This window comes from Cibotium barometz, chromosome 28 (genome assembly GCF_041138505.1).
Source record: "Cibotium barometz isolate CiBa-2024 chromosome 28, ASM4113850v1, whole genome shotgun sequence".
NCBI classification, from domain to species: Eukaryota; Viridiplantae; Streptophyta; class Polypodiopsida; order Cyatheales; family Cibotiaceae; genus Cibotium; species Cibotium barometz.
The window spans coordinates 18,169,739-18,186,250 of record NC_141073.1 but is presented as its reverse complement, the minus strand read 5'-3'; the positions used below and the strand labels follow the sequence as shown (position 1 = coordinate 18,186,250).

The window sequence follows — 16,512 nt, the reverse complement described above, 5'->3', positions numbered from 1 at the left end:
GGTTGAGTGACTCTCAAGTGCTTATTTACTTGCAGCAGCAAGGGAGCTAATGCAAAGTCACCATGTCTCTTTTGTATGGGCCATGCAAAAGAGCTGGATTGTAATTGGTGGAGAAGGCCACCAAACAAACACTTAATTGATGAGAACTTTCATCCTATATTTGCCATTCCTCTAGTTAACGTGCATATATGTACCCTGCATGTCTTGTGTCATATTATGGAGAAACTAGTGTTTCTGTACATTGTCTTTTCTCAGAAGATTAAGGAGGTGGAAGAGAGACAAGAAGATATTTCATTGTCTTTTCTCAGAAGATTAAGGAGGTGGAAGAGAGACAAGAAGCTATTTCATCATGAGAGAAAGTGTTGTCAGACATTGGACTACATGGGGGAAACATTTGTATTTTTCAAGACACAATGAGCTCAACAAATGAGAAGGATGATCCATTGAAACCATCCATTGGGGGTGTAAAAGCAAGAAGATTTCTCTTAAAACCTCTACAATCTCGAAAAAATAAAAAGATCAAGATAAGAAAGCTATACAAATCAAAGTACATTAGCAAAATCAAGTATGATCATTGGAAGAAGCTCCATAATGTTGTGAAAGACCAAGAGGGTGAATCAAGACATGCCAAAGCAGAGGTCCAGAAATCAATTGATGTTTTGTTCCAGATGTTTGAGGAATCTACTTGGACAAAGAAAGATAAAAATGACTTTTTCAAGACAATATGTAAACATTTAAAGAGGCCATGAATGATGCTTACACTAAATCCAACATAACACACTACATGGCAAGCTTCATGCTTTTAAAGCAGAAGTAGCTTGTGTAATGTATAACCTTATTTTTCTATGTTAATTTGAAGTATATTATCTACAATAATATGCCATTCTTTATTCAAAAATATGGGGACCCAATTATATGCAGCACTCAAGGAATGGGTAAATCACATTACATTGCTCTCGCAATGCATATTTCAGACATACACAACATGGTAAATGAAGAAGGAAAGCAAACATCATGCATGAAGTATTCCAGTGGTTCTACCACAGAGTACTAGACCAGCTTCATTTGAAAAAAACCTTGAATTCCTAAACATTGCTTCAAACACTTAAAAAAATAGAGGAGAGGAAACAAAAAAGAGTTGAACCCTTTAAAAATTCAACAACTATTGAAGCACATAACATGTGGAGAGAAAAAATATGTATGTAAATTAGTGTTGGATTAATACAATATAATTATCAAAAGTGTATTCATTCAATTCTAGTTATCTTTGTATAAAATATTGATGAGTATCATGATTATCATCACTAAAAAATCACTAAACCCTTCTCCTTTTTCGAGTTACCTCATCATGTACATGATCTTTGATTGGAGTAGGTAATTCTTTTTAACGAACTCCATTTTTCCAAAATCTTTAAGCAACCGCCTATCCCTAATTTCACATGATATTGCATATGCTGTGTAGGTCAAGTGGTAAGTTCATCTGAAGGCGTAAATTCCAGGCCCATGACTGAAGACTCACAAAGCCGTTTTCTTCTCTAGAAGCATTATCTTGTAGCACCAAAAGACCAACATAAGACAGCCTTCAACACAATGTGGGGGACATTTGCTTACAAGGTCATGCCGTTCGGTCTCACAAATGCCCTGGTAACCTTTCAATGATTGATGTGCACAGCTTTTAAGGACTACTTGAAAAAATGGTTGGAAGTGTTTATTGATGATCTATGTGCACATTCTCGATGGAAAGATCATTTGACCTGCTTAAAGAAAGTGTTTAAACGGGTGGTTGCAAGATGAGGGTACTCACTTTCGTTCACTCTCTCCAAAATTGGGACATCCATCCATCTCGGGCGGAGTACCTCGATCGTGATAGTCCCGCCAATCAAAAGACGACACGTGGTTCCCGAGCCTAAATCGACATATCTCGATCGAGATGCCAACTAATGCCACGCTAGCAGGTCCGGCTTTCCAGGCGTCATCCATGTCACCAATACATGTCACCGCCACCACAATATCTCGATCGAGATATCTATGCCACTCGGATCCACATCAGGGCCACGCTGTATCCCCGTAGGCATATTTGACTAGCACATCTCCATCGTCCACGTATCTCGAACGAGAAATATACATCCAATCGCGACCATTCATTGTTCGAGGTAATCGGATACAATCTCCACCGTCCCCATATCTCGATCGAGATACTGAGTTCAAATCTCAGCCGTCCGAATATCTCGATCGTGATATAGAGATTCAATCTACACCGTCCGAATATCTCGATCGAGATACGTAGATGCAATATCCACCGTCCAATTATCTCGATCGAGATAAGGAAACGCAATCTATACCGTCCATTCACGTACGCTGGAAGATGCGATCTCGGCCGTTTAAATATCTCGATCGAGGTATATAATGAATCTTGACCGTCGAGATACCTTTTCGTGGTAATGCCTCTAAATCGTGGCCGTCCAATTACCTCGATCGAGATATTAATATCAAATCTCAGCCGTCGATCCTTCCCCAACCCTAGAATTAGGTGTGTATCTTGGCCGTATGTTGCACTAACCCTAATATCCAGAGCGTTAATCTTGCAAACCCTAAATTGCATGATGTTACCGAACCTCGATCGAGGTTATAAAACCGGAAAACTTTTTTTTTTGGCTCATTTTCACAAGTCGTTTTCACTCCCTTGCTCTCTCTTGATTTGGATTAGTGTTAGTGAGCCCATTAGCTTTGTTTTTAGCTTCATTAGTGCTACTTAGCACTAAGCATTAGACCTTTCACATTAGACCCTTCACATTGGACCCTTCACATTGGGCTTAGGTTTTAGCATGGAGGGCCACGAGGAGGGCCACGAGGAGGGCCGCTCATCTATTGCGGACCTCATCGCGGAGATAGACCGTGAGCTAGCGGCTATCCGTAGGAGTGCTAGAGACACTCCGTCTACATTACATATCGTGGCAGACTTGGAGGCGATGCTTGCGTCCCTTCGTAGCCTTCACGATATTGTTTATGTAGATGAGTGGATAGCCCACCATCGCGCTGCTCCGGTGTCACATGGCCTGACATATCGTCAGGTCTGTGATCTTGCTCCTATTAGGGATGGGGCTTTCCTAGATCTTTTCCTCGATAGTCGTGGGATGAGGCCCGGGGCGGGGAAGCCCCTCACTATTTCGCGGTGTTCGCATCCTCGTATGGCGGCACATATCTATAGTCGATATGTTGCCGCATATGGGAGGATGCCGAACAACCGCCAGATCCCCATATACTTCGCAAAGCAGTTATATGCGGAGTTTGTCTTAGGGGAGGAGGTCGATTACACCAGCCATCGTCCGGGTGGTGGTGCTGGCCGAGGCCGTCTCCAGGACCAGGGTAGGCGGCCTCCACCAGCACTTCGTGTAGCACCTGCCGCCACAGATCCTTCCTTTGTGCCATTGTCGACAGTAGAGGCTCTTGGCACGCAGGTCGGCATTGACGTACGGAGTACCACGGAGAGCATCCAGCACGTGGTGCGCCTATTCTCACGAGCTATACCGACGACAGATGTGGAGGTATTTACATATATATTACGTCTTAAGTTTTTTTGGTCATTTATCTTCATGTTTATATGTACTTTTCTATATTTTTACATGAGCAGCATGGTTGATTGTGTCACGCAGGTTCCCACACCTGCCACTCAGAGGCTCACTCAGGAGTTGGTAGAGGCGAGAGCGGAGATAGACCGCCTCCGAGCTGCATTACAGATGGCAGAGGCAGCTACTGCAGAGGCACAGCATCTGAGAGAGTCCGACATCCAGCAGGTAGGTTTCTCTTGCACGTTTAAGTTACAAATTTCTTTAAGTAATACCTAATGAGAGACTAACCAAATATTTTAATGCTTTACTTTTTTGCGTAGGCTCGGACCGAGGTAGAGAGCTCCAGAGCTGAGGCACAGCATCATCAGATCATGGAGCAGATTGCCCAGCACAGGGCAGAGCAGCTGATGCTGCATGTTCGAGAGTATCGTAGATCATCCGATGTGACAGTGCCTTACCTACCGTTATATCCACGGCCTATCACAGAGGTTTTTCGACGACCTCTCCCTTAGGATGCACCTCCCTTCCTACGGGATGCGTGCTGCTGTTTATGTATCGAGGACATTGACAGTACAGGAGGATATGCCCTGGGATGTGGACATATTTTCCACTTGTCTTGCATCACCCAGGAGCTCGTCCGGTTCTCAGCATGCCCATCCTGCCGTGCACGCGTCGACTTAGCGACGTACAGGGTATTGGGCATCGATGATCTTCACCCAGGCCTTGTACGAGTAGATGCCAGGACTGGGAGGCCTGTCGACTTTACATCAGCTATGGACTTGGGACTCGACGCCTTCGACGATAGAGCCCAGGAGCCTGAGGTGCCTCCTGAGATAGAGTGGAGCTCACATGAGTTCGACGCTTACCAGAGAGTGCTACATGAGAGCCAGGTGACAGCATTTGAGCGCGTGGGTGGTGCTGGCCCTAGTGGCACAGCGGGTGATGGTGCTAGCAGCAGTGCTGCTTCTCATGAGCAGCGTGTCCTTACAGCAGAGGAGCTTACACGAGCAGAGTGGCAGACACGCACCATTGCAGATTATAGATTTTGGGTGTACAGACAGAGGCGTCTTGCATTAGCACGACGCAGAGAGAGAGAGAGGGCCATAGCAGCTTTTGGGACTCGTGAGCTCCCGAGTATACCGGCACCAGCTCACGATCCTTCATTTGAGGCAGACCTCCCCGCAGACATTCGACGACCCCCGCAGCCGGCACAGCCGCCTCGACGTGCACAGCAGCCTCGACGCGCACGTCGACCGGCAGTTAGAGATGACGATTTTGATTGGGTTGCTGTTGATAGTGACTAAACTCAGACTAGCTGGGTTAGCTCACTTACATTGTACTTAGATTTTTGGGCAGTGACTAACCTCAGGCTAGCTGGGGTAGCTCATTTTCATTCTGATGTACTTATTTGATGTTTATATCATTATGAGTTTTCTCATTATTGAGTATCATTACATTTTAGTTGATGTTCTTGATTTTATTATATTTCTTAACACTTTTGCTATCATATTGTTTGTTGAAAATCTCCATGCCATCGTACCCAAACATGCTCCGATGGGGACCAAACTTTGCAAGCATGTGGGGGTGGGCCCCCCCCACATGCTTGCAAAGTTTGGTCCCCATCGGAGCATGTTTGGGTTGGCAATGGGCGCCCAGTGTGGTTTTTTCAAGTCTCTTGGTGCTTAAGAGGCCATGGAAAATCCGGGCCTTCCCCATACCATCGTACCCAAACATGCTCCGATGGGGACCAAACTTTGCAAGCGTGTGGGGGTGGGCCCCCCCCACATGCTTGCAAAGTTTGGTCACAATCAAAGCATGTTTGGGTTGGCAATCGGCGCCCAGTGCGGGTTTTTCAAGTCTCTTGGTGCTTAAGAGGCCATGGAAAATCCGGGCCTTCCCCATACCATCGTACCCAAACATGCTCCGATGGGGACCAAACTTTGCAAGCGTGTGGGGGTGGGCCCCCCCCACATGCTTGCAAAGTTTGGTCACAATCAAAGCATGTTTGGGTTGGCAATGGGCGCCCAGTGCGGGTTTTTCAAGTCTCTTGGTGCTTAAGAGGCCATGGAAAATCCGGGCCTTCCCCATACCATCGTACCCAAACATGCTCCGATGGGGACCAAACTTTGCAAGCGTGTGGGGGTGGGCCCCCCCCACATGCTTGCAAAGTTTGGTCACAATCAAAGCATGTTTGGGTTGGCAATCGGCGCCCAGTGCGGGTTTTTCAAGTCTCTTGGTGCTTAAGAGGCCATGGAAAATCCGGGCCTTCCCCATACCATCGTACCCAAACATGCTCCGATGGGGACCAAACTTTGCAAGCATGTGGGGGTGGGCCCCCCCCACATGCTTGCAAAGTTTGGTCCCCATCGGAGCATGTTTGGATTGGCAATGGGCGCCCAGTGCGGGTTTTTCAAGTCTCTTGGTGCTTAAGAGGCCATGGAAAATCCGGGCCTTCCCCATACCATCGTACCCAAACATGCTCCGATGGGGACCAAACTTTGCAAGCATGTGGGGGGGGCCCCCCCCCACATGCTTGCAAAGTTTGGTCCCCATCGGAGCATGTTTGGGTTGGCAATCGGCGCCCAGTGCGGGTTTTTCAAGTCTCTTGGTGCTTAAGAGGCCATGGAAAATCCGGGCCTTCCCCATGCCATCGTACCCAAACATGCTCCGATGGGGACCAAACTTTGCAAGCATGTGGGGGGGCCCCCCCCCCACATGCTTGCAAAGTTTGGTCCCCATCGGAGCATGTTTGGGTTGGCAATCGGCGCCCAGTGCGGGTTTTTCAAGTCTCTTGGTGCTTAAGAGGCCATGGAAAATCCGGGCCTTCCCCATACCATCGTACCCAAACATGCTCCGATGGGGACCAAACTTTGCAAGCATGTGGGGGTGGGCCCCCCCCACATGCTTGCAAAGTTTGGTCCCCATCGGTGCATGTTTGGATTGGCAATGGGCGCCCAGTGCGGGTTTTTCAAGTCTCTTGGTGCTTAAGAGGCCATGGAAAATCCGGGCCTTCCCCATACCATCGTACCCAAACATGCTCCGATGGGGACCAAACTTTGCAAGCATGTGGGGGTGGGCCCCCCCCACATGCTTGCAAAGTTTGGTCCCCATCGGAGCATGTTTGGGTTGGCAATGGCCGCCCAGTGCGGTTTTTTCAAGTCTCTTGGTGCTTAAGAGGCCATGGAAAATCCGGGCCTTCCCCATACCATCGTACCCAAACATGCTCCGATGGGGACCAAACTTTGCAAGCATGTGGGGGTGGGCCCCCCCCACATGCTTGCAAAGTTTGGTCCCCATCGGAGCATGTTTGGATTGGCAATGGGCGCCCAGTGCGGGTTTTTCAAGTCTCTTGGTGCTTAAGAGGCCATGGAAAATCCGGGCCTTCCCCATACCATCGTACCCAAACATGCTCCGATGGGGACCAAACTTTGCAAGCATGTGGGGGTGGGCCCCCCCCACATGCTTGCAAAGTTTGGTCCCCATCGGAGCATGTTTGGATTGGCAATGGGCGCCCAGTGCGGTTTTTTCAAGTCTCTTGGTGCTTAAGAGGCCATGGAAAATCCGGGCCTTCCCCATACCATCGTACCCAAACATGCTCCGATGGGGACCAAACTTTGCAAGCGTGTGGGGGTGGGCCCCCCCCACATGCTTGCAAAGTTTGGTCACAATCAAAGCATGTTTGGGTTGGCAATGGGCGCCCAGTGCGGGTTTTTCAAGTCTCTTGGTGCTTAAGAGGCCATGGAAAATCCGGGCCTTCCCCATACCATCGTACCCAAACATGCTCCGATGGGGACCAAACTTTGCAAGCATGTGGGGGTGGGCCCCCCCCACATGCTTGCAAAGTTTGGTCCCCATCGGAGCATGTTTGGATTGGCAATGGGCGCCCAGTGCGGGTTTTTCAAGTCTCTTGGTGCTTAAGAGGCCATGGAAAATCCGGGCCTTCCCCATACCATCGTACCCAAACATGCTCCGATGGGGACCAAACTTTGCAAGCATGTGGGGGTGGGCCCCCCCCACATGCTTGCAAAGTTTGGTCCCCATCGGAGCATGTTTGGGTTGGCAATGGCCGCCCAGTGCGGTTTTTTCAAGTCTCTTGGTGCTTAAGAGGCCATGGAAAATCCGGGCCTTCCCCATACCATCGTACCCAAACATGCTCCGATGGGGACCAAACTTTGCAAGCATGTGGGGGGGGCCCCCCCCCACATGCTTGCAAAGTTTGGTCCCCATCGGAGCATGTTTGGGTTGGCAATCGGCGCCCAGTGCGGGTTTTTCAAGTCTCTTGGTGCTTAAGAGGCCATGGAAAATCCGGGCCTTCCCCATACCATCGTACCCAAACATGCTCCGATGGGGACCAAACTTTGCAAGCATGTGGGGGTGGGCCCCCCCCACACGCTTGCAAAGTTTGGTCCCCATCGGAGCATGTTTGGGTTGGCAATGGCCGCCCAGTGCGGTTTTTTCAAGTCTCTTGGTGCTTAAGAGGCCATGGAAAATCCGGGCCTTCCCCATACCATCGTACCCAAACATGCTCCGATGGGGACCAAACTTTGCAAGCATGTGGGGGGGGGCCCCCCCCACATGCTTGCAAAGTTTGGTCCCCATCGGAGCATGTTTGGGTTGGCAATCGGCGCCCAGTGCGGGTTTTTCAAGTCTCTTGGTGCTTAAGAGGCCATGAAAAATCCGGGCCTTCCCCATACCATCGTACCCAAACATGCTCCGATGGGGACCAAACTTTGCAAGCATGTGGGGGTGGGCCCCCCCCACATGCTTGCAAAGTTTGGTCCCCATCGGAGCATGTTTGGATTGGCAATGGGCGCCCAGTGCGGGTTTTTCAAGTCTCTTGGTGCTTAAGAGGCCATGGAAAATCCGGGCCTTCCCCATACCATCGTACCCAAACATGCTCCGATGGGGACCAAACTTTGCAAGCATGTGGGGGGGGCCCCCCCCCGCATGCTTGCAAAGTTTGGTCCCCATCGGAGCATGTTTGGGTTGGCAATCGGCGCCCAGTGCGGGTTTTTCAAGTCTCTTGGTGCTTAAGAGGCCATGGAAAATCCGGGCCTTCCCCATACCATCGTACCCAAACATGCTCCAATGGGGACCAAACTTTGCAAGCATGTGGGGGTGGGCCCCCCCCACATGCTTGCAAAGTTTGGTCCCCATCGGAGCATGTTTGGGTTGGCAATGGGCGCCCAGTGCGGTTTTTTCAAGTCTCTTGGTGCTTAAGAGGCCATGGAAAATCCGGGCCTTCCCCATACCATCGTACCCAAACATGCTCCGATGGGGACCAAACTTTGCAAGCGTGTGGGGGGGGCCCACCCCCACACGCTTGCAAAGTTTGGTCCCCATCGGAGCATGTTTGGGTACGATGGCATGGAGATTTTCAACAAACAATATGATAGCCAAAGTGTTAAAAAATATAATAAAATCAAGAACATCAACTAAAATGTAATGATACTCAATAATGAGAAAACTCATAATGATATAAACATCAAATAAGTACATCAGAATGAAAATGAGCTACCCCAGCTAGTCTGAGGTTAGTCACTGCCCAAAAATCTAAGTACAATGTAAGTGAGCTAACCCAGCTAGTCTGAGTTTAGTCACTATCAAGATAGAGATCTAGTCAGCAGCACCCTCTCTAGCTCTCAACTGCTCTAGAATGCTCTCATGGTCATCCACTCGAAGCCGAAAACGAGGGTGAGAACTGTGTTTTCGGCTCTGTACTCGAACAAGAGTGAGCCTGGTAGCAACCACTAGATGAGAGAACTGAAATGCCTCTAACTCCCACTTCCACTGCTGGAACTCAAGACTCCCCCGATGAAGTCGAATCTGCTGGTAGAACCGGCCTGCCACAATCATGCTATGGGCGTCATAAGAAAACCCATGATCATCCACTGTATCCTGGTCAAGCATGCACTTTGGCCTAGTGCAACTCATCAGATAGTAGTCTACTCCCTCGCTGTTTCCCTCACTGGCAATAACAGCAAATACATCACCCTCCTGTAGCAAATCTGTCAGGTCATCATAACTGACCATGAACGCAGGACCTGTGTGCTCAACAGACACCACTGGATGTGAAGGATGCTCGGGGGAGAGGAATGTCTGTATCCATGCATCTGCCCATCCTCTCGAGGCACAATGTGACCAATCGCCATCCATACATGCTCCACAGAAGCATGCAAACCGTCGTGTGTAAATCGTGGGGGCCGCCATGCACGTGCTCCTGATGGAATGTAAGCCCAAGGTGCCAGGTACTGTGTCACAATCATGGGAGGCACTGCGGTCAATCGTGCCACCATCCACATGCCAAAAAAATCTCCTGACAATCCGAGCATCACGTCTGGGGTACGATGATGCTGCACTCCCACACAAATGTTGGGAGCACCACTCGACTACGTGGCCCGCATCTCTGAACCGCTGAGCATCCTGTCGCAGCTGATGACGCCTCAAGGCACGTTTCACACACGCGCCTGCACCATCATGCTCACCCTTCCCGTGACCAGTCTCAAAGAATGACCAAATCACTGGGATACTAGACTGCACATGCCACCTATAAATCCATAAAAGATAGTCTTAGTTATTGTTTTCTTTAAGATGTTCTAGTGAATTTAGTTTAATTGAAAATGTAAGAAAGCCATAAGTACAACCTGTAGAGCCAATAGAATTGACGTGATGACTTGAACTGTGCGCCACAACCATCCGACCAAACCCATCGCTGGACATGTCTGATCCCACAATCTCCTAAAAAATCGTCATGGAGACGAAAGCAGTGTTGCACAAAATGTGCATCATGTGAACGATCATCACTGATATAGAAATGATACTCTCGAATAATGACACGGGTCTCGGGGGTACTCGCTATCCCATCTACATGAGCCTCTGCATGTCGATAGCTAATGTGGACCAAAATAGCAACCTGGTGAGGGAAGCAATACATACGTTTAGGACACAAAAAATCAATTAAGTAATGAAGCTCAAACATAAAACAAATAGTACAAAATATAACCATTACCTGCTCTGAGAAGTAATACTCAGATTGTATCTCCTGAAAAGGTGTGAAAGTGTAGTTCTCTGCAAAATCAATCACAGAGACGACCACACCAATAGGAAACTCTGCTAGGCATGCTCGGAACTGACGATCCTGCCACTTGGCACAATGACTGTGCCGTATGTAGGGGTAGATATGCTCCCTAAATGTGGCTGTGAAGTGGCAACGTGGTGTATGTTTGTCCACGAGCTGCAACTTCCTGGACTGTCCACCACTCTGGAGCTGGTGTGTCACATACTCATAACGTTGCCATGCCACTATCTCTTGGTCACTTGCATCAAGATCTACCATCTGTAGATGTGCAAGTGAACCACATGATGTGCAATTGCTCTCCACACAAGGCATCCTATGGAACTGGGCATCCTCCGTGCGTGCACACAAAAGAGAGTGGATGAAATCACGTGGACTACGAGGCAACTCTCTATGCCCACTAAGAGAACGGAACACATCATAAAAAAGATTGAACTCAACATGGTAGCGACAACAACATGTGTCATGCTGACGTGAGTACCTCACAAACCAAGGCTTACACCCCTCAAATGACCTTTGCCCAATTTTAAGCTCTGGATACGAAGCTACAAACTGAGAATACAACTCAGTTTGGGACATTTCAAGAAAGCAAGCACCGTGCTCAATGAACACTCCTCTTGTCACTCTCTTACGCAAAGCTTTCTTGAAAACTGGCGATGCACGACAATTCTCCTCCCAAAAACTTTCTATCAAGGTTCTAGTGGTTTCATCTAGTAGGCGATCATGCCTAGCTACACGACCACTACTCGCCCACATAGCACCAACCTCATTGGCATCTAAACTTTGTCGCCTAATAGACCCAACTCTAAGTGCGTGTGGTGCTATGGAAAGGATGCGAGATGTGGCACTAACCTTACCCTTCATTTGGGAGCTACTTATGGCTGCCACAATAGCCCGTCGAGCAGCCAAAGCGTCCGCAGAGTTCCTCTTCTTGTTAACTATATAGGAATGACGAACACTTTGTAGCACCGCCATGCCAGCTCTCCTCTCTCTTCGACCTCCAATGTCGGAAAGCGCCCTGCAGTTGGCCATGTTGGGCAGATCAATCAAAGCATCAAGCACACATGCCTGTGATGAAGATGTGAGGTCTTTGAAATAGGATTGGAAGATTGCATGGGCACGACGATGTGCCCCTGACTTTGATAGTTCTTTCCTATCCACACGAAGGGCGCCCAAAGGAGGGGGGGTGGGTTCTTGTAGAAGAGAGGACTCAAGAAGGGCGGGTTCATGTGGATTATCTAAACTAAGGGGTAGTGGGGGGGAAGAGGGCGAAGGGAGAGGAAGTGGAAGAGGAGGAGCAAGGCTTGGATCATCGCCAACGGAAGGTGTTGCTCGTTGACGTGCTCTCCACTCTCTCTTTCTCTCACGAGCTACCCTTCTCCTCTCCTCCTCTTGAACTTGGTGGATGGGGGGGAGTCTAGTCCTATCACGTTTCCGACTCCTACGGCTTTGAGAACCCATTCTCAAGGAAGCTAAGAGAGAAAATATTATAAGGGCTCAATGATGGGATAGTACTACAGATAAGTGTGGGATAGTACTAGAGATGTGTGATTATATAGGAAAAATAGGTTATCCACTTCAAATCTCACTGGATTTCCTATCTAAGATTGATTGGATAACTAAGATAAACATAAAGATATTTAAAGATAAACTATTATCCACTTAAAAATTAATATTATTTATAATATTTATTAACAAGTCTAAATATTTATCATTACCAGATATATAAATATATATAAATATATCTTTAAAGAAATCTTTTATTTTATAATTATATAACTGCTTTTTTTAAATAAAGTATTTTTTTCATATTTTATTCAAAGGTTTATTCTACATAAAAAATTTTCAAGAAATATAAAAATAAAAAATTTATTTTTTTAAAATTAATAATATGATCTTTAATAATATTTTTATTGATCTAATCCCAAAATATAATCCTTTTAAATTAGTGATTATAAATTCTTTTATTTAATAAGTTACATATATTTTATTATTTAAATTTCTATACTCTATTTCTCTAAATTACTAAATTAACTTTTCCAAAAATATGTTTTTGAAAAAAGAGGGGAGGTGGGAAGGAGATGCCACGTGTCACAAGCGTGCATGACACGTGGCATTCTCTTGACATGTGGCACTATTATGGTTGATGTGGCAATTCCATGATGTGGCATGCCATGTCACCATGTGCGAGGTGGCATGCAAAGGTGGCAAGATGATGTGGCATTAATGATGACTATGATGATGAGGTGGGGAGTCAACTAGGTTGACCATGTTGACATGGAAGGTGGAGGTGGCAAGCTGAGGTGGCAAGCTGCTTATGTGGATCCTCTCGATGCTCACGTGGACATAAAGTGGCATGCATGTATAAGGTTTGGGCCTACCCAAGCCTCACACATGGAATGAAACCTAAGCTGTGAAGTTTACCAAGCCTAGATTTCCAAACCTAACTAGGATTGGTTTTAGACTTGAAAAGGGGAGAGTGGACACAATATGGGAATTTTCACTTGGGAGGATTGAAAATGGACCTTCCCATACTCAAATCAAGCCAAATTTTTTTTGATAAATTCATGGCAACAAGAGTATTGATCCCATGAGTTTTTAGATTGAAAGATTCAATATTTAATTTTCTAGAATTAAATTACTATTGATTTAATGGGCCTCTGACAGTCATAATAAATTTTCCAAAGTAAATCTACAAAAATCAAACCGTTAGATTTGTAATTTTATCTTATACCCACATTATACTAATCTTTCCCAATCTAATCATCACTAGATCCATACAATTTGAGCATTTTAAATGGTAGATGTGGTGGGAGGATAAAATAGTATGTTTTTTAACAATTCTAATATCTTTTAAATAATATAGAAAATAGTAGAACACATCAAAAATTACTCGATAAATCAAGTTAAGCTCTATGTTATTTGTATTTGTGAAATGCAAAGTGGGAACATCGTATGAGTAATAATGTAAAAGTTATAGGCAATTTACTCACATTCACTATACCTGTCTAAACCTAGGACAGGGCCTGTATACAAACTTGGTTCCCAAAGAAAAGGGGATTTGCAATTATTGGATATTCGATCAGATTATAGTTTTAGGTGCCCAACTTTGCATATGATGTTTCATTAGAAGACCTTGAAGTGAAACTCCTTGGCTAACTATGAGAGATTGGCTATTCTTCTTGAAAAAATGCCTGTTTTTCAGCTAAAGCCAAGGGCGCCCACGCCATGAAACTAGATAACCTCATCTTGCAACCACCCAAACGTTGCCAATTATATCGGATATCATTAAACCCCTTGAAGTGTTAATTCTGGCTCAAGCATGGTGTGATACTGGGACACATAGTCTCAAAAATAGTATATCCAGTGATGATAGCAAGGTCAAACTAATCTTGGAGCTACCACTGCTGCCTACCAACTACAAAGGAGTGCAAAGGTTTATGGGTCATGTGGGGTATTATCAACGCTTCACCCTATTTTATGTTGAGATAGCCAGATCCTTGTACAAACTTCTCATTGTCTTTGAGAGGACCGAGGAGTGTCAAGAGGCTTATGATCGTCTAAAGCAAGCCTTGGCAAGCGCACCTATTTTGCGACCCCCCAATTGGGATCTCATATCTCACGTACACATCGATGCATCAAATTTTGCTATTGGTTGTGTGCCAACCTTGTGAGTTAAAATTGGACTACCCAGTTTGCTTCACTAGTCGTCGTCCTCGGGGGGTGCACCTCAAAAAATGTAAGTCTACCACGTGCGATCATCAGGTGGGGTTTTTTTAATCCAAAATATTGGGTAAATTTACAGAAATACAATTACAAGAGGGGTATTTTAATTGTACTTTGGAAAAAAACCCGTAAGTCTATAAAGAAAAAGGGGTAGTTTTATTAGCTCAAAATTCACAGATAAGGGGTTTTTTAAATACCCCTTGAAGGCACGTCGTAGGAGGGGCTTCCATATAGTGCACCCCCCGAGTCGTCGTCGTCACTTGAATGATGCAGAGGTGAACTACACCACTACAAAAAGAGAAGGATTGGCCATGGTCTATGCAGTCAAGAAATATCAACATTATCTCTTGGCAAACAAATTCATATTTTTTGTAGACCATCAAGCCTTGCTATATCTAGTGAATAAACCTTGCACTACGGGAAGAATAACCCGTTGGCTACTATTGTTGTTGGAATTTGACTTTATTATCACAATAAGGAAGGAAACACAACATGTGTTGGCCGACCACCTGTCCAGAATTCCAAATGGAGAACCAGCAACAACTGGTGTCAATGATGACCTTCCTGATGCTTGTTTATTCAAGTTGGATATGGTACTTGAGTGGAACGAAGAGATCTCAGAGTATCTAGCATATGGTTTTCCATCGGACATACCCTTGAACAAGGATAAGATGTGATGGCTTATCAAGCTTGTGAAACCATATCAATTGATTGTCAAAGAACTATATACGCTAGGCAAAGATAATGTGCTTAGACGGTGCGTAAGAGCGGATGAATTCGTGACCGTACTGGAAGAATCTCATTCAAGAATAGTAGGTGGGTATTTTGCTGGAGAAATTACAGCTCGAAAGGTGCTTCAAGATACTCTTGTGGCCTATGTTATTCAAGGATGCCAAAGAATTCGTCAAAAGACACGAGAAATGCCAACATTTCGCTATTCCACAATAAAGAGACAAGATACCACTAGCCCCCATCATCTCGTAAGGCAACCATTTGAGAAATGGGAGATAGATTTTGTGGGGCCGATTAGTCGAGCAGCACATCCATCCCAAGCCTGCTACATAATTGTGGCCATGGACTATTTCACAAAGTAGGCGGAAGCCAGAGCTTCAAAGAAGCCTGATGCGCGAACAACTACAAAGCTAAAATGCAGAAAAGGCTTGATTCATGTCAAAATGGCATCCGTAACCCTTGTGGACAAAGGGGATCTAAACATTGAGCCACAAAGACTCAAGTTGGGACTCAAAATAGTTAAGGGCATTGCAACAAGTGTTGCATTAATAGATACAGGGTCCAACCACCACAACTTAATCATCTCATATGATACTTGGATAACCTTAGGGAGACCACACCTTGAACACACGGATGTGCAAGCTCGTAGTGTGCACCTAACAACCACAAAGGTCGAAGGGTATTTAAATGTTAATATTTCCATCAGTAATAATCCCTTGGTCGGAAAGGTGTTTGTGCTGCTTGTAGGTACAATGAGAAGGTCACGTCCATACCATTTTGGAACTAAAAAAATCAAGGGAAACAAATCACTGCATAGGAAATACCTTGTAAAACAAAATCTACACCCATTGTGTTGAATTTGCCTACACAATACCCAACATATAAGGGCACACATAAATGGGTGCTCAAGAATCAACTCAAGGATCAACCAGAGAGAAAGGAGACAATGAGTAATGAATGTATTCAGGGACAAACACAATTCAAAAGTTGACCATGACCAGCACCTACTTAAAGGCCTCATGTGACTGTCGTTCACAGCAATGGGTCCGAAAGGACCTACTATGAGCACAAGGCTACTATCGAGGCAATACAGAAATATGGGTACCCAAACCAAATTCCATGGCCAAAACTACAACAGGTTCAAATCAATATACAAAGAAATGTAAGAGCTTGCATCATCAACTCCTCGCATAGAGCCAATAACACACCTGCTCATGTGTGGAGGATAAAGAAAATTCAGCCAACTCAGTTGAAAATGACCAAGGCAACAACCATACCTACTCTGAATACAGAATGGAAAAATACAGGTGAAGGTAGAGGCAAAGGTGTTCCAAATGGAAGCCATACACAACCAGACACAGTAACAAAAATATTTAGTTGGGTGGAAGGAACAATAATAAGCTCCCAAAT

At 45.8% G+C, this 16,512-nt stretch overlaps 1 protein-coding gene across 1 annotated transcript in view; it reads left to right on the top strand.

Moving 5' to 3' along the window:
* The first annotated feature begins 2,356 nt into the window (after positions 1 to 2,356).
* The window catches only part of LOC147622605 (uncharacterized), a 35,737-nt gene continuing 21,581 nt past the window's right edge, over positions 2,357 to 16,512 (top strand). Inside the window, exons 1-3 of the mRNA XM_086822590.1 lie at positions 2,357 to 3,545; positions 3,654 to 3,794; positions 3,890 to 4,057. Coding sequence (XP_086678716.1) covers positions 2,826 to 3,545; positions 3,654 to 3,794; positions 3,890 to 4,057 — 1,029 coding nt within the window. The 5' untranslated portion in view covers positions 2,357 to 2,825. The remainder of the gene's footprint in view (positions 3,546 to 3,653; positions 3,795 to 3,889; positions 4,058 to 16,512) is intronic.